The 21271-nt window shown below is 54.5% G+C and overlaps 1 protein-coding gene across 3 annotated transcripts; it reads left to right on the forward strand.

Moving 5' to 3' along the window:
* Nucleotides 1-4335: 4335 nt before the first annotated feature.
* MERTK (MER proto-oncogene, tyrosine kinase) lies at nt 4336-21165 on the forward strand. 3 transcript variants are annotated; one of them, XM_030236178.2, is made up of 19 exons: nt 4336-4450; nt 7929-8277; nt 8391-8491; nt 8587-8760; nt 9933-10019; nt 10604-10719; nt 12875-13058; nt 13495-13646; nt 15903-16056; nt 16305-16458; nt 17548-17633; nt 17726-17821; nt 18018-18098; nt 18210-18302; nt 18395-18513; nt 18720-18829; nt 18991-19150; nt 19428-19564; nt 20635-21165. In XM_030236178.2, exons 1-19 carry the CDS (start codon nt 4381-4383, stop codon nt 21107-21109), a joined length of 2898 nt encoding a protein of 965 aa, XP_030092038.1. In that variant the 5' UTR covers nt 4336-4380; the 3' UTR covers nt 21110-21165. The 3 variants fall into 3 exon arrangements, with proteins under 3 accessions (XP_030092038.1, XP_030092040.1, XP_030092039.1); XM_030236180.2 differs by having other exon boundaries at nt 16338-16458; XM_030236179.2 differs by having other exon boundaries at nt 15906-16056.
* The last annotated feature ends 106 nt before the right edge of the window (nt 21166-21271 follow it).

Raw genomic sequence — 21271 nt, forward strand, 5'->3', positions numbered from 1 at the left:
ACCCTGGGATGGTGGAAGGTGTCCCTGCCCATGGCAGGGGGTGAGCCTGGATCATCCCTTACGACCCAAAACATTCTGGAATTCTCTGATATGGTGCTTAAGGAACTACTTTGTGGGAATGATGGGGCTTCTGCAGCCACCCCTGGGCATGGGTAGAGCCCCGTTCCCAACATTCCATGTGCTCGTGACATGGATTAGCACAAATCTGTGTGAGTCTGGGCTCTGCTGACTTATCCCAGCTAAAATCCTGGCTTCTGGCACACAGGAGGGGCTGTTCTGTCTGGAGTGGAGGGATATTGTGCCATCCCCTCTCCCTCCTGGATGGGAGTTAAGCTTGGGAAAGACCTTCCAGACCATCAAGTCCAACCGCCAGCCATCACCATCACCATGTTCACCACTAAACCATGTCCTCAAGTGCCACATCCACGTGCTTTTTTGAACAATTCCAGGGATGATGATTCCACCCTGGAAGCCTCTTGCAGTGCTTTACAACCCTTTCTGTTTTCATAGGATTTGTGCCCCATCCAACCTGGCCTTAGACACTTCCAGGGATGAGACAGCCATGGAATCTCTGGACAAGCTATGCCAGGATCTCCTCACCCTCCCAGGGAAGGATTTCTTCCCAACATCCCATCTAACCCTCTTCTAAAACCTGTATGGAGTTTAGAACTGAACCTGTATTCAGTTCCCATGAATGGGAACTGAAAGGGCAAATGATTTATTTTCAAGACCTGAATTTCACAATGATCAAAGAAGGGAGAAGCTGTGGATGAATCGAAAACATACTTGAAACTGGGCTTTGGGGTTCTTTGGTTTAAGCTGGGACAGAAGCGCTTCTCAGAAAGGAGAAGCAGGATGGGAAAAGCCAATGTCCAGCCTTTGCTTTTGCAAAATGATTTGCGGAGCAGGAGGAATTGTTCTGGGAAGAACCAGCTGAGCCAAGGGACAGGATGTGCCCGGTAAGAGCAGCAGCGTGTCCCAGTGCCCAGGGCAGGCACAGCAAGAAAAAGGCACTTTAGTGGCATCACAAAATGTTCAGTTTTCCCCTGCAAATTGTTTGGGAGCTGCATCCTGTGCCTGGGGTTTAGCACTGAGCACAAACGGGCCAGCTGCCCTCAGCTAAGGACGTGTTGCCAAAGGAGTTTGGCATTTGAAAGAACAGGAGCCCCTGCAAATCGAAATAAAAATAGGCCCAAAGAGGAAGCAGAAATAAAGGAATGATTTAGCAAAATGAAAATAAAACCACAGAAATAGCCGGGGGGAAAAACCCTCAGCAGACAAAAGCCCACCAGTCTGATTGCCAAGTGCCATTTCTGCTAAACAATCAGATTTCCCAAAGGTTGTGTTGACTCCGAGGTCTCCCAAAAGCCTGGTGAGGAAACGGAGTCGATGCTCTGAAGTGAAACTGCAAAAAGGGTCAGACTCAGGCACCTGCATCGCTGGGATCCTGCCAAGGGAGAGCTGAGGGTCCCTGCAGAGAGGGATCCTCTGGGACCTCCTGACCCAGGCAGGAGAAGCTGTGAGGATAAGGATCTCTCCCTCTGGTGTAGGACACAGCAGGAAAACATGGACACCTTGCTGGTGATGGATCGGATAACGCTGGATAGCGACTGGTTCAGCTGGTTCAGGGCCGATCCTGCTGCTCAGGCAGGCAGCCTTTGTTTCCAGGGGAGGTTGTCCCTCCTTCCTTTGACATCAGTTGCCTTTTTCCCTCTCCTGCTGCCCCAGGAGATGTTCTCAGGGCCAAATGCCACCTGGTTCCCAACCCTGGGCAGTGGGAACATGGGATGCTGCCTGGGGAGATCTGGTGAGTCAGGAGTCAGGGGCCAAAACCATGAGTGGTTTGTGTGGATACCCCCCAGCAACTTTTGAGTTTGGGCTCTGAGGTTGGAAATCTGTCACCTGCTCCAAACAAGGCCACTCCAGTATTCCATATGCCGTGAGGAGCAGGAGGATGGCAGCGAGGTGTCCAAGAGCCAAAGGGGTCAGACTGGCTCCTGCCAGCTGCTTCCAGGCCTTTCCTATCACAAACCTCACCTAAGAGCTTCTCCTCTGATTTCTCCCCTCTGACTTTTTCCTCTCTCTCCGTGCACCAGCCTCTTCCTCACGTCAGGTTGTGCAACAAACCCTCTGGAGCTGGAGCAGAACCCAACCTGCTGCAAAGAAATGACCCAGATCAGGGGATTTTGGGGAGCTGCTGAAATCCTCTTTATGGTCCTGCATACTCTTGTTTATTTCTTTAATTCCTCTTTTGCACAAACTGCTGCTCTTCCTCACCCCCGTTAGCAGGGCAACTGTATCCTGATGCAGGGGCCATTCCCACTCTGCAGCTCACAAAGTCCAAAGGCTTTTCCATTACTTTGTTCCCAAAAATTGCAAAGCCAGCAGGAGCAGCGAGGAATGCAGCCAGATCAAAGTGCACTCGTGTGGCAAAGGCTGACCACAAATGACAGGCATAGGACAAATGTCTGTCCCTGGTCTCGTCCTGCTCCTTGGGGGATGCTGGATCCACAGGGAATGTGCCCAATATCTGGAGGAAAATCAGTGCTGCTGGATCTGCATGGAAGATACTCCAACTTCTTGCAGCAGTTTTAGTGAGTTTTCCTTCTCCCCTTTCCCTGGGGCCTCCAACTCCATGAGCCCTTCCTTGGCTGCTGATGGCTTCAAGATGTGGGAAGCTGGGAGGAAAATTCAATCCCTGTCACCAAAGCCTGGGAATGTGCAGTGAATAAGCAGCTTTGCAAGTCAAAGAAGTCTGGGAGTGATTTGTTAGAGTCTTTTTGCTGAGCTTAAGGAGGTTTTTCTTCCCAGATGGAAAAGGCTTCAAAGTGGATTAGGTATGGTTCTATTCTTTGGGAAGAGTGCAGCAGGCAGTGACTCGTGTCGCAGGTTCAGGGAGCAGAGAGGCTGGTGCATGGAAATACCAGTGCCTTTCAGCCACATCATCAGGATGCTGGTTCCCCAAATCCCAGTCCCTTCCCATGTGTGGGGGAACACTCATGGCCTTGATACACCCTTGGTCCCAAATGTCCCCATGCAAGGCCAGTGTTGGGGCAGGGTCTGAATATCCAGAAACTCCCTTGTTCCCTTCCCATGCCACCGGAGTTGTGTTCAGTTTGCCTTGGGTTAACAGCTCCTGTTGGTTTCACCTGGGTCTTCCTCCTTTGTTTTTGTCCCTGTCCCCTCTTGTCCTGCTGGTGTGGGCCAGGTGAGAAGGAGCAGTGCCTTCAGCTCAGCATTCCCATGCTGGACAGGCCAGAGGGCAATGGGGTGAGATTCCATAGGGTGAAGTGACTGGTCCTGCGCTTGGGTCACAACAACCCCCTGGAGTGCTGCAGGCTGGGAATGAGTGGCTGGGAACGGTCCGAGGTGTGCAGTGCCTGAGCACAAGCCCAGGTGTGCCCAGGTGTGCCCAAGGAGGCCAGTGGCAGTGGTGTGGCCACAGGACCAGGGCAGTGACCATCCTCTTGTGGGACCGCTGGTCCGGCCTCATCTCAAATCCTGGGGGCAGTTTTGGGCCCTGCATGAAAAGAAAATCTTGGAGGAGCTGGAGTGTATCCGGAGATGGGACTGGAGGTGGGGAAGGGTCTGGAGTACCAGGAGCAGCTGAGGTAGCAGGGAGTAGAGGCTCAGCCTGGAGACAAGGAGATTCAGGGGGGACCTTGTCACTCTCTACAAGTGTCTGAATCATGGAATGCTTTGGGTTGGAAGGACTTTAAAACTTATCCCATTCCCTGCCATGGGCAGGGACACCTTCCACTAGCTCACGTTGCTCCAAGCCCCATCCAACTTGAACACTGCCATGATGTGGGCAGAGGAAGTTGTAGCCAGGCGAGAGTCGGTCTCTGATCCCGGGTAACAAGTGACAGGACAAGAGGAGTCTGCCTCCAGCTGTGACAGGAGAGGTTTAGGTTGGACATTGGGAAAATTCCTTCACAGAAAGGACTGTCCAGCCCTGGCACAGCTCCGCAGGGCAATGGTGAATCCCCACCGCGGAGGGCTGTAAAAGCCGTGCGGCCCTTGGGGACAGGGCTCAGCGCTGGCCCCGCAGTCCTGGGGGAGCGCTCTCGGCACGGCAGCGCCGGTGCTGCCCGCTCCCTCCCCCGCCGGGAGGCGGGCCGGGGCCGGGATGGGGCGGAGCGGCGGCGCCGGCGGCCCCCGAGCTCGGCGGAGCGGCGGAGCGGAGCGCGTCCCGTTCCCGGGACCGCTGCCAGTCCTGCCTGGTGCCGGTGGCGGAGCGCTGCCACTGCCAGCCTTGCTCCCGGCGGCGGAGCAGGGCCAGTCCCGGCGGCGGAACAGTGCCGGTCCCGGCGGCGGAGCGGTGCCGGTGCCGGTCCCGGCGGCGGAGCGCGGCGGCGGCGCTGGCGGTGCCGGCGGGCGATGGGCGGCGGGCGCTGGGCGCTGCTCTGGGCGCTGCTGGCGGCCCTGCGCCCGCCCCGCGGAGGGGCCGGTGAGTCCGCAGGGGGCACGGAGCGAACCGGGGACGGCCCCGGGACGGGGGCGGCGAGCGGAGCTTGGCCGGGGAGCGCCTTCCCGGCGGGTGCTGCTCGGGCCGGGCTGTGGCGGGGGCGGCAGGGGCACTGCGCGCCCGCCGAGCGCCCGCTGGGTCCCGAGGAAAAGCTGCGCAGGGATGTCCCGAGGGGATTCTGGCCGCATCGCAACCCGGAGCGGGTCTGGCTGCCCTGGTACACAGGGTTAGGCTGTCCCGGGACGCACAGTCTGGCTGTCCTGCGACACAGGGTTTGGCTGTCCCGGGACACGCGGTTTGTCTGTCCTCGGACCCACGATCTGGCTGTCCCGGGACACAGGATTTTGTTGTCCTGGAGCACAGGGTCTAGCTCTTCTGGGATGTGATTTGGATGTCCTGGGACACAGACTGGCTGTCCCAGGACAAAGCTTTGCCTCCGCAGCGTGGTCCTGCCCCAAGACTTCACTGCCTGATGTGCCTCTGCTTGCCGGGAACACCACGACAGGCAGGGAGCACAAATTGTGGCAGATCGGTGTGAGATTTACCCCATTAGTCATGAGCGAGTTACGTAGTGATGCTGAGAAAAATCCTCGGGAATCAACAGGTTTGTGGTGCTTTGTAGTGCGGGCAGTTTGATGGATTTTCAACTCCATTTGAGGAAAGAAATGAGGAGATAAAGCAATTTTTGGACTTTCAAAAATTCTTTGATCAGGGCTGCCCGACCTTTGGGAGCTGCTGGGGGACCTCAGTGTTGCTGGAGGGTCTCGGAGTCGCTGTGCTAATGGAATTCAGCAGGGAAGAAAGGAATGTGAGTGTTTGCTTTGGGCAGGGAGGAGTTAAAGTCCTGACTGTCACAGCAGGAGTCTGCAGTGAGGGGAACTCTCTGTGGATGCAACTAGGAATCCTGGGCTGGTTTGTACAAAAGGTGTTGAATAAGGAAGATTTCTTTGGATTCAGGTGTGGCCCTGGGGAAAATTAATTTCTTACAATCACAGAATTGTTTGGCTTGGAAAAGATCATTGAGTCCAACGTTAACCTGACACTTCCAGGTCTACCACAGCTCCCAGGGGATGGGAGGTTGGATTCCCCACAGGCAGGGGCTCCTCATTCCTCTTGCTCAATGAGCAGAAGCTGTTGTCAGCAGGTGGATTACTCCCAGCAGTGGGAATTCCAGGGCTAGGGATGCAGCCAGCATTTTGGCAGACCTGGATGCATCATGACTGCAGTGAAGACCTTGTTTCAGTCGTGGTTCTTCATTCCTAATGAAGTATTCTGCCCGATTTTCCTGCTAAAATTCCTCTCTCCAGGGAGAAAGGCACACAGGACCTGTGCAGCAAGATCTGCCTCTGCTGGCCCTGGAGTTTTGCTGCAGTTCCAGGTGTTCCAGCAGAGCAGCAGTGCCCTTGCAAGTGGTTTGATTTCCACGCCAGATTTTGCCTCAGGCCTGGCTGTGGTTGGGACGGGAGCTGCTCCGGCACCCACACAGGCACGCCAGGCTTGCAACTCCCTGGCTTTAGCCTGGGATTTTAGAGCCAGCCTAACTGCTCTGGACTCAAGCAAGAGCTGTCCTGCCACACAGGGCGAGTCCCTTCCAAACTGCTGTGAGGATATCCCCATCCCAAACTTCTGGGGTACCCAAAGGCAGCGCTGGAGATGAGGAATTCCTGTACTCTTGTGAGTCAGAGAGGAAAGTATTTCATTCCCGGGCCAGCAAACACCTCTTCCCACTTAATTAGTGAAAACAAGGCTGAGATCCTCCTTGCTCTTTGCCTTTAAGCTTGAAGCAGCCCAGGGAAGCAGAAACCATCCCAGGACACAGCACAAATCCATGTCCTCCCCAGCCGGGGGTCCGTGCCGGGGGAGCTGCTCTGGCCAGAGCCAGAACCCTTCAAATGGAGCATGAAAATAGCAATTGGAGCCTGGATTGTGCCAGGCAGGGAGCGGCTCCAGTGACCTCCGGGAGGAGCAGGGGAGGGAAGGGAATTTGGGGTCGTTGCTTGTTTGCTTTTGGCAGATCCTTAGGGAGCTGTGGAGACGTGGCTGCACATCCATGGCTGTCCCTGCAGCTTTGCAGCAGTCACATGGGCTCTGTTTGTGTTGCTTTGGGAGGCTCAGGGATGCAGGTTGGAAAAGCTGCAGCTCCTTTTGTGGTTTTTTTTTTCCTGAAAGGGAAACCCATTGTGCTGCGGGAGAGGCAGGGAGAGCTTCCCCCTTCCCTCTGGACTGAAAAACCCTGCTGGCATTCTGTCCTCAAGCAGCATTTCTTGAGGGTTAAAAATAGGAAGAGATTTAGCAAAGGGATATATCCAACCTCAAAATTGGGCTGTGTTTCTTGGCTCTGGGAAAAACACACCAGGCTCGTGCCCCATTACTCACAACAGTGATGACGTAGCTTTAAAAACTTGTTGTTTGATGTTTGAGGGCTAAAACCTGCCCAAAAACAAACTCAGCTGAGCTCAGGTTCAATAAGAACTGTGCTTTCTTTATCTTTTAAACTGTGAGTGGTTGTTTGGCTTTTCTTTCTTGGAAAAGGGAATTAATTTAGTTGAAATTCCTGTCTGGCACAATGCCTTTGCTTGCTGAAAGGGAGATTTACCACTCGGCTCGGGATTGCTGATGGCTGGGAAAGCCTCAGGAAGCTCAGAAATGGTCCAGGAAAACCAGCCTCCACCTGGTGGATCCCCTAGATCTGATCTCAAAAATACACAGATTTTTTGGAAGAGAATTGCTTGAAGTGGAGCTGCTCTTCATCTCAGCCGTGGCTGAGAGGGAAGTGCTGGGAGGGAGGGGGAAAATGCCATTTGCTGACTTGGAGGTGGGGGTATGAAGTCCTCAAAAAGAGCTTTCCCTTGGGAAAAAAATGTGGGAGAAGACCCTGGGAGAGCAACACTCTGAACAGCAGCTGGCTCCTATACACTGTCCAAAGGCATTTCTTCATCTGTCTGCAGCTCTTTTCCTGGGAAAGGCAGTGAGTGGAGGCACTTAGCAAAAGTTGACTCAGAGCATGTCCCGCTCTCCCTGTCCTGGGAAGGGACAGGCTCCTGGCAGAGCCCAAAATCAGCAAAATTCCAGCCGGGAGCTCTTCCTCTGCCCCAGCTGAAAATGCTTCAGATGAGGCCCCGCAAGGGGTTTGCTGGAGTAAAGTCCCGTAAAGTCCCAAATTCCTGCTGCTCAGGGATCCTTTTATGTCCCAGTCCCGGGGATGTAATGCAACAGGAATAGCTCCTGCCTCTCCCCTTCCCAAAGAAACGTAGCTGAGTGTTTTCTTTAGCTTGGGCTGCCCCTGTTTGTTTTAAAAAGGACTTTTTTAGAGGTGCTACCTGTACAGAATCCTGGGACAACTTTTAAGGAAATAGAAACGAGCTGCCTTTAATTATTCTTGGAAGCAGTGGGGTTGCTTTGCTGAGAGGTCCTCCAAACTTGCTGGTGGTGGTGACAAACCACAAGTGTTCCCTTGCAGAGGATGCTGACGGAGAAGGAGGTGTGAGGCCGTACATGTTGGCACATTCCCGGCGTTCCCAGCGGAGCCTGCTCAGCCAGTGGCCCCAGCGGAGGACCAGGGAGGCGCCCCCAGGCAGCTCTGTTGGACAGCTCAGGTTCAACCCCACGGTGCGACACGTGGTCATCAACGAGCACAAGGATGTCACCTTCAACTGCTCCATCCTCGTGCCTCAGGAGCTGCTCCGGGCCGATACCCCGGGAATTTCCCTCTGGAAGGATGGGAGGGAGCTGCACGTGCTGGATCGCATCGCCAGCAGCCACTTTGAGATCCCCGATGAGAAGGAGGTGGCCATGACCTCCACCTTCAGGTGAGTGCTGCTGTCCTTCTGGGACAGGTGGGAATGAGGGGTGCCCTGAGGGCTGGCTCCCAGGGAAGATGGGAAGCCACAAGCCCTGAGGTGGTGTCCGTTCTGTCCGGCAGCATCCTCGGCGCCCAGCGCTCGGATAACGGCTCCTACGTCTGCAAACTCAACATCTCCGGCGTGGAGGTGGTGTCTGATCCCATCCTGGTGCAGCTGGAAGGTGAGCTGGAGCAGCTGTGCAGTTGTGTCCTGGCTGAGTGACCAGGAGCTGGGAGTCAGAATTGGGGAATCCTTTGCTTCCCTGTGTCCACGCAGGTCTCCCGCACTTCATCCATCAGCCCGAGCAGCTGAACGTCACCAGGAACAGCCCCTTCAACCTGACGTGCCACGCCGTGGGACCTCCAGAGCCTGTGGAGATCTACTGGTTCCGGAACAACATCCAGGTCAACCAGAAACCCCACATCTCCCCGTCAGTCCTGACTGTGCCAGGTGAGCTGGGAGTGTCCCTGCCATGGAGTGTCCCTGCTGTGGGACACCACAGCTGGGAATGTGCCTTGTGCTGTCCCAGAGCTGCTCCCTGCCAGGAGGGGCTGTTCCCGTGCCATGCACAGTCCTGGGGCCCTTCTAGGGCAGGAAGCCCCATCTGACCCCCTCTGGCTGCTGCCAGAAGTCCCTTCCTTGGAAGAGGCAGAGAGGCAGGATACTCATCTGACTCTTTCCTGAGCAAGCAGCAGATTTTTCCGCCAGCCTCTGGCTGTGCCAACAGGAACCTGGCTCCTCTCCTTGGCTGCTGGAATGCTGGTCCCCACTTTGTGTCTCTGGAAGAGTTTGGGATGCCCCCTGTGCTGCGTGTCCATGACAGCTGGTGGGACTCAGGGAGAAAAATCCTTGGTGTCCCATAAACCCCCACTTTGGTTTTGCTGCAGAGGCAAAAGATGGGGTATTTCTTGCTTTGCTCACGAGAAGGAGGCTGGTGGTTAATTAAGAGCTGGGTTATAATTGCCTGGTCTTGGCATCCAGTGGCAGGCGGCCTTTAAAAGGCAGTGAAAGCCGGAAGAAGTGACTCATTCCTCTTGGATGTCCTCACATCCGCCTGGCACCCGCTAGGATGGGTCATTGGAGCAGAGCTTCTCCTGGCCCAGGAGCCCTGGCACCCTGAGGCACTGCTGGGATGAGCCAGCACTCCCCACGTCCACCTCGGCATGGGACAGGCATCCCAAGCCCGGGGTCGCCTCCCCCAGGCCGGGAGAATCCGCCCTCGGGTATTTCCAGTGGTCCTTCTCTGCCATCGGCTGGGGGATTTGAGCAATCCTTGACCAGCACTAAATCATCTGACGGGGCTGTGGCAGGGTCTCTTCTGCTTTCTGCCTTTCCCCTTTTGGAGGGAAAACAACCCCTTCCTCAGGAGCTTGTGCAAGGTTTCTGTAGGCACATCCCGTCCCCGCCGTGCCGGATCCGGCAGGGATGGCACACGTGTGCCCCCGGTGTGGGAGTGGGGCAGCCGGAGCCTGGGTCACCCCCGGGCACTGGCAGCAAGTGTCACAGAGGGAAGTGAAAACAGGCTAAGAAGGAAACCTTGAGTGTTTGGTGGTGGGGAGCTGGTGGGATTGGGATGGTTTTAGGATATCCAGGGAGAACACGGGGCTGTGTTTTCCCGGCAGGACTCAACAAGCCGGCGCTGTTCAGCTGCGAGGCCCACAACAGCAAAGGCCTGACTGCATCCAGCCCGGGCCAGGTCAACATCAAAGGTCAGCTCCCATTCCCTGTTAAACCCCTGTGTCCAACACATCCCAGCACTCATCCTTCACAAGCCGAGGGAGATCCCGGCTTCGGTCCTGTAGTTAACATCCAGCAGGATCTGGATGTTAGCTGGTTGTAACGTGGTCATCCTGGTTTGGTCATCCCAGCACTGGGGGAGGGAGCACCAAAATCTAAATTTGAAAGCAAAACTGTCAGCTTCAGAGAAGGATTCGGAAGGGCTGCATCGCTCCTTTCCTTCCTTCATAACCAGGGCGGTGCTCCATAGGAATTTTCCATAGGAAACAGTGGAAATTGCTGACATTCCTGATGGCAGCCGCTCCAGCAACATAAGAGGGTGTTCCCCGAAATAAGTCATGGTCTTTCAGCTGCCCAGAGTGGTCACAAATATAGAAATGGCCAAAATAGTTCTGAAAGTGACATTTTTGTGCTTCCCTATCTGGTGGTCCGGCACATCCGCAGAATTCGGATGTGGGGTCACACGCTGAACCCTGGGAGCTCCAGGGAAAAGCCACGGTGCCAGGTTTGTGTTTAGGCTTCCAGCTGACTGACTGCCCTTGGATTCTCCCTGCAGGAATTCCATCAGCTCCTGTCAGTGTGCAGGTCCTCAACAGGACAGCCCATGGAATCAGGATATCCTGGGTGCCCGGCTTTGATGCCTTCTCTGCCTTGAACAACTGCAGTGTCCAGGTTAGCATCCAGATTTTCCATATCTCTGCAACTCCCTCACACGGATGCTCCGAGGCAGGTGGAAGTTGGTGGTGTTTGGCATGAGCTGCACAGATTTCATGGAATCCTGGAATGGTTTTGGGTGTGAGGACCTTAAAGATCATCCAGTTCTAACTCCCTTCCAACACCTTCCACTATCCCAGGTTGCTCCAACCCGGCCTTGGGCACTTCCAGGGATGGGACAGCCACAGCCTCTCTGGGCAGCTTGTGCCATGGCCTCACAGGGAACATTTTCTTCCCAATATCCCATCTACCCCTGTTCTCTGGCAGCGGGAAGTCATTCTCCCTTGTCCTGTCACTCCATGCTCTTCTCCCCAGTCCCTCTCCAGCTCTCTTGGAACCCCTTTCCATTGGGCAACACAGTCAGGTTGTCATGTGTTTTATGGACCTTTCCCAACCAAGCAGCATTCCCAAAGTCAGGATTTGGAGGGGCAGGTATCCCTGATCTCCCCACTCCTGGGAAGGAGCTGAGGAAAACCTGTGTTCCTGGAGAACTCAGGGAATGCCACCTCCATGGGCAGAGCCTGCAGGCATTTTCCACCTGCTGCAGGTGGCTGGCTTTGCCAGTCCAAGCCCATCTTGCTGTCTCATGGATATGATTTTTATCCTGAAAAGCCTCCACTCCAGCTGGGATAACACGTGGAGAGAGGAGACCTTTGAAGCCAGGTAAAAGTGAAAGGAATTTCAGGGAAGAAAGGTACCAGGGCTAATATTAGCACCATGTCCAGCTGCTGCCTTCCAGCCAGAGCTTGGGAAGTGGGGTGGAGAGCCAAGGAATTTCCTATGACTTAACATTCATGCTCTGTCTGTAGGAAATAGCCTTTGAAAGTGGAAAACAGGAGAGGGTTTCTGGCAAAAACACAGCAGTGACTCAGCCCTTTTGCTGCTATCCCCTTGGATAATCCCTGGGCCCACCGAGCCAGTGACTCATTCCCGAGGGCTGCAGCTGGCCCACCTGCCAGTTCCAACTGTTGCAGTTTGCAAACATCCTGATTTCCTTCCAAAATCCATGGATTTGGTGGGTTGTTCTCAGAAGACAATTGAGGATTGGGTTGGATGCTCAGGATGTTTGGTCCTGGAAGCGTCGTGTGTGTTCCTCCGGTCACTGCTCGCCTCCCTCAGAGCATCTTGTGACAGCCTGGGGATGGAGGTGGCATTCCCTGGCTTTTTCAGGAGACAGGCAGCCCTTCAGCTCCTTCCCATTATTTGTAAGGAACGGGAAGCTGAGGGAAACCTGCCCCTCCAAATCCTGACTTTGGGAATGTTGCTTGGCTGGGAAGTGTGTGACCAGGACAGGTGTGTGGCTGCAGCAAGCCCAGGATTGCAGAGTCTTCCAGAGAACTTCTTGGAGCATTTCTGGGAATTTCTCCATGAAAACCTGAGGATGAAGGCCGTTCCTTTATATTTTGGCTGTAAAGCAGATGCTGAGACCATCCTGTGATACCATGGGGGGCTCTTTTGATTGAGCACAAGATGTCCTGACATTCCAAAATCATGGATGGAGGCTTTTCAGAGGAGTGCACGACCCTGGGCACATGGCTTGGGTTGTCCTTGTTCTTGCTCTTCCCTCTTTCCCCCCTCACTTTGTGCTTCCCACAAAATGAGATCTTTCCTGGAAAGCTGCAGTGGCTCTCTGGGCAGCTCCATGGGGGTTCCACATCCATAAATTTTTCTTTCTGTGAAAAGCAGGACTTGTTTTTGGGATGTTGGATTCATCCATGCTGCTAAATGTGACAAGGATTGGGATTAGTTCCGTTACATCCCGTGGAGATAAATCCTGTTTTCCAATGATGTTCTGCACAAAAGATGAGCTTTGTTTTGTTCATTTGGGATGTGCTGCCTGGCTACTTTATTCAGGGCTCCTTTTGCTCCATGCCACAAGAAACAGCAAATCATCCCTCCCTCCTTCCCAACATCCCTGGAATGTTCCCATCTCCACACGTGCTGGAGCCCTCTCCCTGTGCCCTCTCAATGTCCTGCCATGAGATTTCCCTGCAGGAGCTTTCCCCTGCAGAGTTCAAATGGGAGGCAGGGCTCTGGATCCTGTTTTCCAACATCTCTCCCTGCAGGTTGTTGCTGACTAATCCCTGTTTGTGGACTGATTTTCCAATTAAAGGTCAAGGAAGTTGTTCCAAGAGGCAACATCTCCCTTCAGCCCTTCCACACCTCGGTGCCTCCCCACGTGTATCACATCCAGCAGCTGGAGCCCATGGAAGAGTACAATATCCGTGTTTCCTGCGGGAATGAGGTCGGCTGGTCGGCATTCAGCCCCTGGATAACGGCCAGCACCACGGAGGGAGGTAGGAAACAGGGAGGGAGGACTGAGAAGGGTTTCCCTGCCTCAATCCCTCTGGATAAGAGGCACCTCTGGAGTCCTGGTTGCTCCCAGGGTGGGAAAGGAAACTTCCCCCTTTTTCATGGGCTTTCTGGTTGAGCTCCAGCTTGTTTTCCATCAGATTCCCACAGCTCTGCACCCTTTCTCCCAGCTTCCCTCAGCTCCTTTCCCATTGATTCCCACAGCTCTGCACCCCTTCTCCCAGCTTCCCTCAGCTCCTTTCCCATTGATTCCCACAGCTCTGCACCCTTTCTCCCAGCTTCCCTCAGCTCCTTTCCCACTGATTCCCACATCTCTGCACTCCTTCTCCCAGCTTCCCTCAGCTCCTTTCCCATTGATTCCCACATCTCTGCACCCCTTCTCCCAGCTTCCCTCAGCTCCTTTCCCATTGATTCCCACAGCTCCCACCACGCCGCCGCTGGATGTCACGGTGTCCTTCAATGAATCCAGCTCCTCGCTGGAGATCCACTGGGTGAAGCCACCCCTGGAGAGGATCCATGGGGAGCTCCAGGGCTACCACATCTGGTACAGGTGGCACAACTCCGAGGGCATGGTGAGTCACCAGGAAATGGGGAAGAATGGCTAAAAGCCTGGAAAAATTCCCAGCTGGGATGTCCAGATGGGTTTTGGTGCTTCCACAGATTCTTTTGGAGCTCATTTCTTTGCTGTCTTGGGCTTTCATGTGGGCTTCAAACCACTCCTGGCCCTGCATTCCCTGGATTTTGAGCTGTTCCTTACTCAGATGGGAATTATCCCTTCCTTAACCCACGGCACAGAATTTCAGAGCTCGAGGAACTCCTTGGCCCAAAGGCCTCTCTGTGAGTGCATGAAATCACCTGGCACACCCTGCTTGCCTTTTCTAGGATTTGGGAAGCAGCTGCAGGAATTCACTAGGGCAAGATTGTCCTGGGCTTTGGGCAAAAGATCCCATCCAGAGCCTGTGGATTACAGCAGGAATGGATCCAGCTGTAGTTTGGGTTCCTCTGTGCCAGGCTGGCAGAGTGACCCCAGCTGGAAACAGTGACTCATCCCCTTTTTTTGTCAGATGCTGCACTTTCTGTTCTCCTTTTGCTCCCCCGTATAGATCCAGCCTGAATGAAGCCAGGGAAACAAAATCATGGTCTTGTGACTCGGAAAAAAAGTGCTGACAGGAGCTGTCTCTCTCCAGCAAAAGGCCAAACCCAGGCCTTGCCCTTTAAGCCCTGAGAGATTTACTCTTGCTGTTGTTGTTTGTTAATTTTTGTCCATTTTTCCAGCTTATGGAGTGAAATTTTTTCCAGTTCTCATTTTTTCCATGAGTCTGAGACACGAGGCTGGAGTTCTGACTCCTCAAAAAGCTCCTTCTAAGGTTGGAGTCGATAATCTCAGAGGTCTTTTCCTACCTAAACGAGTCTGTGTGAATGATTCCATGAAATAAAGTCCCTGAGCTGTGGCCCTGCACAGGCTAAATCTGGACTGCCCCAAAATAACCACCAGTTTGTGCAGGATAAAGTCAGGAAAAAGCTGGATTTTGGTGTCACAGGGCCACCTGCAGGCCTCTCAACAACCAGAAAATTCCCAAAAGTTGGTTTATTTTCCTCCTTAACTAGCAGTCCTTGTTGGAGCCAAGGCTGCCTGAGTTGGGACGGGAAGAAATTCCTCAACTACCACAAAACTCATAAAATCCCATGAAATTTGGCAGGTCAGCCCTGCTTTGTGCTCACAGTCTGGGTTTGTCCTCAGATGATACAGCAGAGCCCTTCAGGACAGGGAAAGATCCCAGTTTCAGGCTGGTGGTAGGGAAAGGATCCCATGTGGCTCCAAGGAGGAGGAAGGCAGGAATGTGGGAACAGAGGTGACAACAGGTCCCAGCTCCTGTCACTGCCAGTAGGTGCCCACACATTCCCAGGGCATGGGTGTTTCACATCTGTTCCCGTGGCTTTTTTGGGACAGGGAACAGAAACTGGTTCCATTTGAGAAGCTCTGAATCCCTCTCCTCACCTCTCTCCACACCCACTGATCCCCCTCAGCTCCATTCCCTCTCCTTGTCCACTGATCCCCCTCAGCTCCATTCCCTCTCCTCACCCACTGATCCCCCTCAGCTCCTGCTTTTTTTGTGGGATGTTCAGGAAGGAACCAGGCACTGCTGGGCACAGCAGCCTGCCAGATGTTTTGGCTGCAGCTGGGCAGCTGTTTTGCAGTTGGAAATCGGCAGGGAGCAGCAGCAGCACTTTCTCAGCTGGAAACGACCAGGAAAGGGTGGAATTTGCAGGGAAAGGTTCCTGTGTTTTTACTAAGCCACGCTGCCTCCTGCCATGGTACCAGCCAAGGAAATCCATAAAAAGTGGGACTATAATTAGCTGGACACAAAAGCCACAGAAGTTGTGGTTTTTGAGCCTAGGATCTACTTCCAGAGCACTTGGACAATCCTACCAGGAGCACACAGATCCTGTGGGTGCTGAGGCTCACAGGGCCCCAGTGGCCAAACTGGCCACAAAGAAGGCTGAGGGTCGCAATCCATGTCACCAGAGCCTTTCCCTTCCTTGCCAGATCCTTCCCTGCCTCTTTTCTGGCTCTGGCCGCTGCTGTTGTGAAGCAGAGAGGGCCAGGAACGCTGGGATGGAACGGGAAGCGCTGCTCAGCTCCGCTCCCGATCCCATCCGGCCCTTGCACACAGGGCCATTCTTCTCTCTAAATAGCCGGGTGCTGCACTTCCTGCGAGCTGGGAAAGCAAAGCAGCTCCAAAGGTTGCCAAGGGGACAGCTCTCAGTAAATCCCCAGGTTTCCCTGCCTTCCCCAGCCCAGGATTTTCTTCCCTTCCTCTCTCCAGCAGATCGTGTCCGACGAGGTCCGGCTGAACGGCAGCGCGGCCGTGCTGCCCGTGGTGGCCACCAACGCCACCTGCTCCATCCGTGTGGCCGCTGTCACCAAGGGGGGAGTGGGACCTTTCAGCATTCCCAAGGAGATCTTCATCCCTGCCAGTGGTAAGGAGATGCAGGGCTGGATGCTGGGAATAGCCCAGGGTGTGCTTTCCTTGAGGCCATTTGGCATCACTTTCCCTGTCAGCCGGGGATCCTGATTTGGGAGCAGGACAGCCTCACTCATTCCCTTTTTACCTCATTCCCGTGTAACCCTTTGGGCTCCGCTGAAAACCCTTGGGAATTCCTGCCCCAAGCCCCAGGTGCTGCAGGCTGATTCTTTCACTGGCTCCATTAACAGGATATTTTCTTAGGATTAATAACCTCAGCCCCCTCTTCGACTCCAGCCTCCGGGAATGCCGACTCCTTTGTCGTAGCCCTGGGATTTATCTGCGGGACAATTGCTGTCGGAGTCATCCTCTGCTTGTCCGTGGTCATCCAGAAACGATGTGTGGAGACAAAATATGGGTAAGGGGATGGAAAACAGGGCAGCTCCCAAGGGGTGGGGAGCCCGTGCTGGATTTGGGGACAAGGATTCTGTCTCCAGGACTGATGTTGTTACCACAAATGACATTTTTAATGCCATTTTTAAAGTGAGTTTTTCCTTCCCCTCCCTTCCTTAGCTCAGCAGTTCACCTTTTGCTCACTATTCCTATTTTTAAAGGGAAGTGAACTTGTGCAACTTGGTGGGGGAGGTGTTTTGTCATGGAAATGAGAGAGCAGAGAGTGTCACTGGTCACCAGAGGGTGACCTGGACCCAAGGGAATGGCTGGAGCTGTATCATGGGAGATTAGGCTGGATTTTTGGAAAAGATCCTTCCCCCAAAGGGAACTGAACAGGCTCCCCAGGGAATAGTCACGGCTCCAAGGCTGCCAGAGCTCCAGCAGCATTTGGACAATGCTCCCAGGGATGCCCTGGGTGGGATTGTTTGGGGTCTCTGTGCAGGGCCAGGAGCTGGACTGGATGATCCTTGTAGGTTCCTTTCAACTCTATGATTCAATGATTCCAGAATATCCCATGTCCTGGAGAAACCCTCCTGCCTCATCCCACGCCGGGGTTCAATGGCCCAGCATTGTTTAAAAACACAGACAAAGGGCTGTTTTCTCCTGCAATAACCCAACACTCCTCACTCATCCTCGTGACTTCCCAAGTGCCCTTTAACTGCCCCGTGCTCCCGGTTCGGAAACTGGTACCGAGTAAGGACCCTTCTCCTAACTGGTTATTGTCGCTCTTTCCCAGTTCTGGAGCATCCTGCCCTGGTTTTGTTTCCCAAAGCTGGGCTCTGCAAGGCTCCAGCAGCATTCCTGCTCCTTGAGTAGGAAATGAGTATCCTATTTCCTCCCCAAAAGCTCCGTGAGTCACTCCTTGATGGCTCAGTGCTGTTTGCGGAGCCGTTGTTTTGCTCAGACGTTGCAGGCTGTGGTGCTGATCCAGGAAAAAGGAAATGGAACGTGCATTTCCCCTTTTCCTATGCATCCCCTTGGGCTCCTTTTCCTGCCATGCTGATTCCTTCATGCAGCTGAGGCAGCCACAGCAGATGTGTTTATGTTCCCTTAGGAATGCTTTCAGCAGGAATGACTCGGAGCTGGTAGTGAACTACACAGCCAAGAAGTCCTACTGCCGGAGAGCTGTGGAACTGACCCGTAAGGATACGTTTTTATCCCTCTGGAAGGAGCTGGAAGGGGAAATGGCAGCAGGTGGCAGGTGCCTGAGCTCCTGTCCCCCTCTCTTGCAGTGGGAAGCCTGGGTGTCAGCAGGGAGCTGCAGCAGAAACTGCAGGATGTTGTCGTGGACAGAAATGCCCTGAGCCTGGGAAAGGTCCTGGGAGAGGGTGAGTGAAACTCATCTCATTCCAACCTCCTGCCACAGGCAGGGAACCTTCCATGAGCCCAGCTTGTCCTCCTTCTGTCACTGATGAGGAACAAGCCTTTTGGCTCCATCTTGGAGCATTCCAGATCTTGGGGATCTGGTGATGTCCTAAAAGGTGGTGCTTTGGATAAAGGGATTCCTTCTTTCCTGTGGTGCAGGGGAGTTTGGATCCGTGATGGAGGGACGGCTCAGCCAGCCCGAGGGGCCCCCACTGAAGGTGGCTGTGAAGACCATGAAGTGTAAGTTGTCTCTCTGCCCCACTGGATACCAGCATTCCCAGTACCTCTCAGGAATGGCATCCTGGCTCTATTTTGGGGTTCTAAAGCTCTTTCTTTCTCTCTGTTTCCCAGTGGATAACTTTTCCCAAAGGGAGATTGAAGAGTTCCTCAGCGAAGCAGCGTGCATGAAGGACTTTGACCATCCCAATGTCATCAAGCTCCTCGGTATGGGCTGTCCCTTCCCACCCTCCAGCTGGGATTTGGGTGGACCTGGATCCCTTTTCCAGGGCACTTTGTGAGTTGTCCATGTTTCCCAGGGGTGTGCATCGAGCTGAGCTCCCTGCAGGTGCCCAAGCCCATGGTGATCCTGCCGTTCATGAAGTACGGAGACCTGCACAGCTTCCTGCTCCGCTCCCGGCTGGAAATGGCCCCCCAGGTAGGGAGCACCAGGAGCAGAGGAGTGGGGTGGGATTGAGGTGGGAAGGGAATGCCCCTCTGCAGCTCCTGCAGGCTCGTGGGTCAATGAATGGCAGGGTCTGAGGGAAGCTCGTCAGCTGCTCTTGGCTCATCCATTGGGATGGCAGCCCTGGATAGGGAAGCCTGTTGGATCAACACTGTGTAACCCCCACTTTCCTTCCCCAGTTTGTGCCCCTGCAGACCCTGGTGAAGTTCATGGTGGACATCGCCCTGGGCATGGAATACCTGAGCAGTCGGAACTTCCTCCACAGGGACTTGGCAGCTCGAAACTGCATGTGAGCGTTTTCCTCTGCTCCATCCCACGGGATGAACCCTGTGGATTTACAGCACTACTCTGCTCCTTTCCATAAAAGTTCCCTTGGTTTTGAGACCCAGAGCTCAGCCTGGGCTTTGTGTGCTCAGCCCTGGGGCTGTCCTGATCCCTGTTTGCCCCCAGGCTGCGGGATGACATGACGGTGTGCGTGGCAGACTTCGGGCTCTCCAAGAAGATCTACAGCGGGGATTACTACCGGCAGGGCCGCATCGCCAAGATGCCCGTCAAGTGGATCGCCCTCGAGTCCCTGGCTGACCGTGTCTACACCACCAAGAGTGACGTGGTAGGTCCCTGTGCCTGGAGGGACAGTCCCCTGGGCTGAGCCATGCCGTGCTCCTGTTCCAGCCTCCCCCTGGAAGTGCGGGAGGCTGCCGGCGCAGTCGGTTCCTTGAGTGGGCCCCTCGCCTCCGTCCTGGCCGTTCCCAGTTTTGGGAGCACCACAGCTCTGCCCGTTGTCCCTTGGATGCCAGGCAGTGACCTTTCCCCATGAAAAGCTTCATTCCATTCATTCCTCCTGGAAGTGTCCCTTCAGCCTTGGCCTTTTCCCTTTGTGCCGGCAGTGGGCATTTGGCGTCACCATGTGGGAGATTGCCACGCGCGGGATGACGCCGTACCCAGGGGTGCAGAACCACGAAATCTACGAGTACCTCTTCCATGGGCAGCGCCTGAAGAAGCCCGAGGATTGCCTGGATGAGCTGTGAGTCCTGGGATGCCAGCTGGGAAAATGGATTTTCCTAGGAACAAACCCCTTAATGTTTGCACAGTGCACCTAAGGAAAGCTGGATCCTGGAGCAGAGCATATGGCAGCATCTGCTGAACTGCAGGGAAAATCCCAAAAATATCCTTAGGGGAAGCAGTGGGTTTGTAGGGCTGGCAGGGTCACCAGGAAAAATCAGTGATGGGACTTTTTATTTCTTTATTTTTGGATTTGTTTTGGCCAAAAAGGTCCTGCCTGGTGTTGCTCCTCTTTGTTCCACAAAACTCCCTCTAGGTTCCTTCATTGCCTCAAATCTATAAATCTGTGTCCCCCCAGAAAGGGAAGATGCAGAATACACAAACCTTTGGATTTCTGAGCAGCTCAGCAAAGGCCTTTCTCCCAGGCTTCTTTCCTGAGTTTTTCTCCAGTGCTGTTAGAGCTGAAAATGTTTAACCCCTCATGGCTGAGAGCTTTGAATCCCAACTGGAAAAACAGAGTTGTTTCCTAAAAGGCTCCTCTCCATGCTTGTTCCTGAAGGAAGCAGTGCAGGAACCTCTAAGAATCCAGACTGCTGGAGGGCAGAGAGGCTGGCAGGGACATGCTGGGAGCTTCCAGGGCTCCCTGACATCCAGCCTGGGAGCAGGCACCTGCCAAGGGAAGGATTGGGCATCCCACACACAGAGCTGGGATGTTCCCAGGGAACAGATCCCAGGGCTGCACTGGAAGAGACTTCTCGCATAACAGCAGCTCAGGCCGATAAATCCATGCCCTTGGGAAAGTAGCCTGAGCAGAGGGAGTTGGTTTCACTTTGATTTAATGGGAATTTCAAGGCTTGCCCAGCTTGGAGGGAAACTGGGAATCAACCCCCATACCTCCCCTAATCCAGAGAAGCTGTGGCTGCTCCACCCCTGGAAGTGTTAAAGGACAGCTTGGAGCTACCTGGGATGGTGGAAGGTGTCCCTGCCCATGCCTGCAGGGTGGGACTGGATGAGCTTTAAGGTCCCTTCCAAACCAAACCATTCTGGGATGCTGGGATCCTCTGTTAACCACACTCCTCTCCCGATTTCCAGGTATGAAATAATGTCTGAATGCTGGAGAGCCGACCCTGCCGCTCGCCCCACCTTCTCCCAGCTCAAAGTCCAGCTGGAGAAGCTGCTGGAAAACCTGCCCAGCGCCAAGGCATGCGGGGACATCATCTACATCAACACCGGCCTTCCCGAGCAGAGCCCGGACTCCACGCAGGATTCCGGCTTCCCGCAAGCGGACTCGGATTTGGACGCCGGGGAGGCGTCGGAGCCCGGCTCCCCCGGCGCGGAGGCGGCGCTGGTGGCTGTGGATGTGCATCCCAGCGAGCTGTGGGACACCAGGTACATTGTGGAGGAGCAGCTTGCTGGCCCCGTGGAGGAGCCCTACGTGCCACTGCTTCCCTGCCAGGCCGTGGAGCCAGGGAGCCGATGGAGCCAGGCCAGCACTTTGCCGGCGTCGGAGCGGCCGCGTGCCGGGAGCTGCGGGGAGGACTCGGAAGTGCCGCTGGGAATGGTGTGAGCGGCACCACGGCAAGGACACAGAGGGAATATTTTAATAAACAGTCGTCTCTTTTATTTATTATCTCCTGCACGGTTTGCCCGGTGGAGGCTGACTCTCCCCAGGAGCTTTTTCCTGGGCTGAAGTCCCAGGGGTTTGGAATTAACAGTGGAATTATTTTGC

This window comes from Serinus canaria, chromosome 3 (genome assembly GCF_022539315.1).
Source record: "Serinus canaria isolate serCan28SL12 chromosome 3, serCan2020, whole genome shotgun sequence".
NCBI lineage: Eukaryota > Metazoa > Chordata > Aves > Passeriformes > Fringillidae > Serinus > Serinus canaria.

Bases quoted from the DNA above. Each gene is read 5' to 3' on its own strand.
- MERTK (XM_030236178.2), top strand. From the start codon at position 4,381: ATGGGCGGCGGGCGCTGGGCGCTGCTCTGGGCGCTGCTGGCGGCCCTG. The intron at 8,492-8,586 runs GTGAGCTGGAGC...GTGTCCACGCAG, and splicing joins CATCCTGGTGCAGCTGGAAG to GTCTCCCGCACTTCATCCAT. The intron at 8,761-9,932 runs GTGAGCTGGGAG...TTTTCCCGGCAG, and splicing joins GTCAGTCCTGACTGTGCCAG to GACTCAACAAGCCGGCGCTG.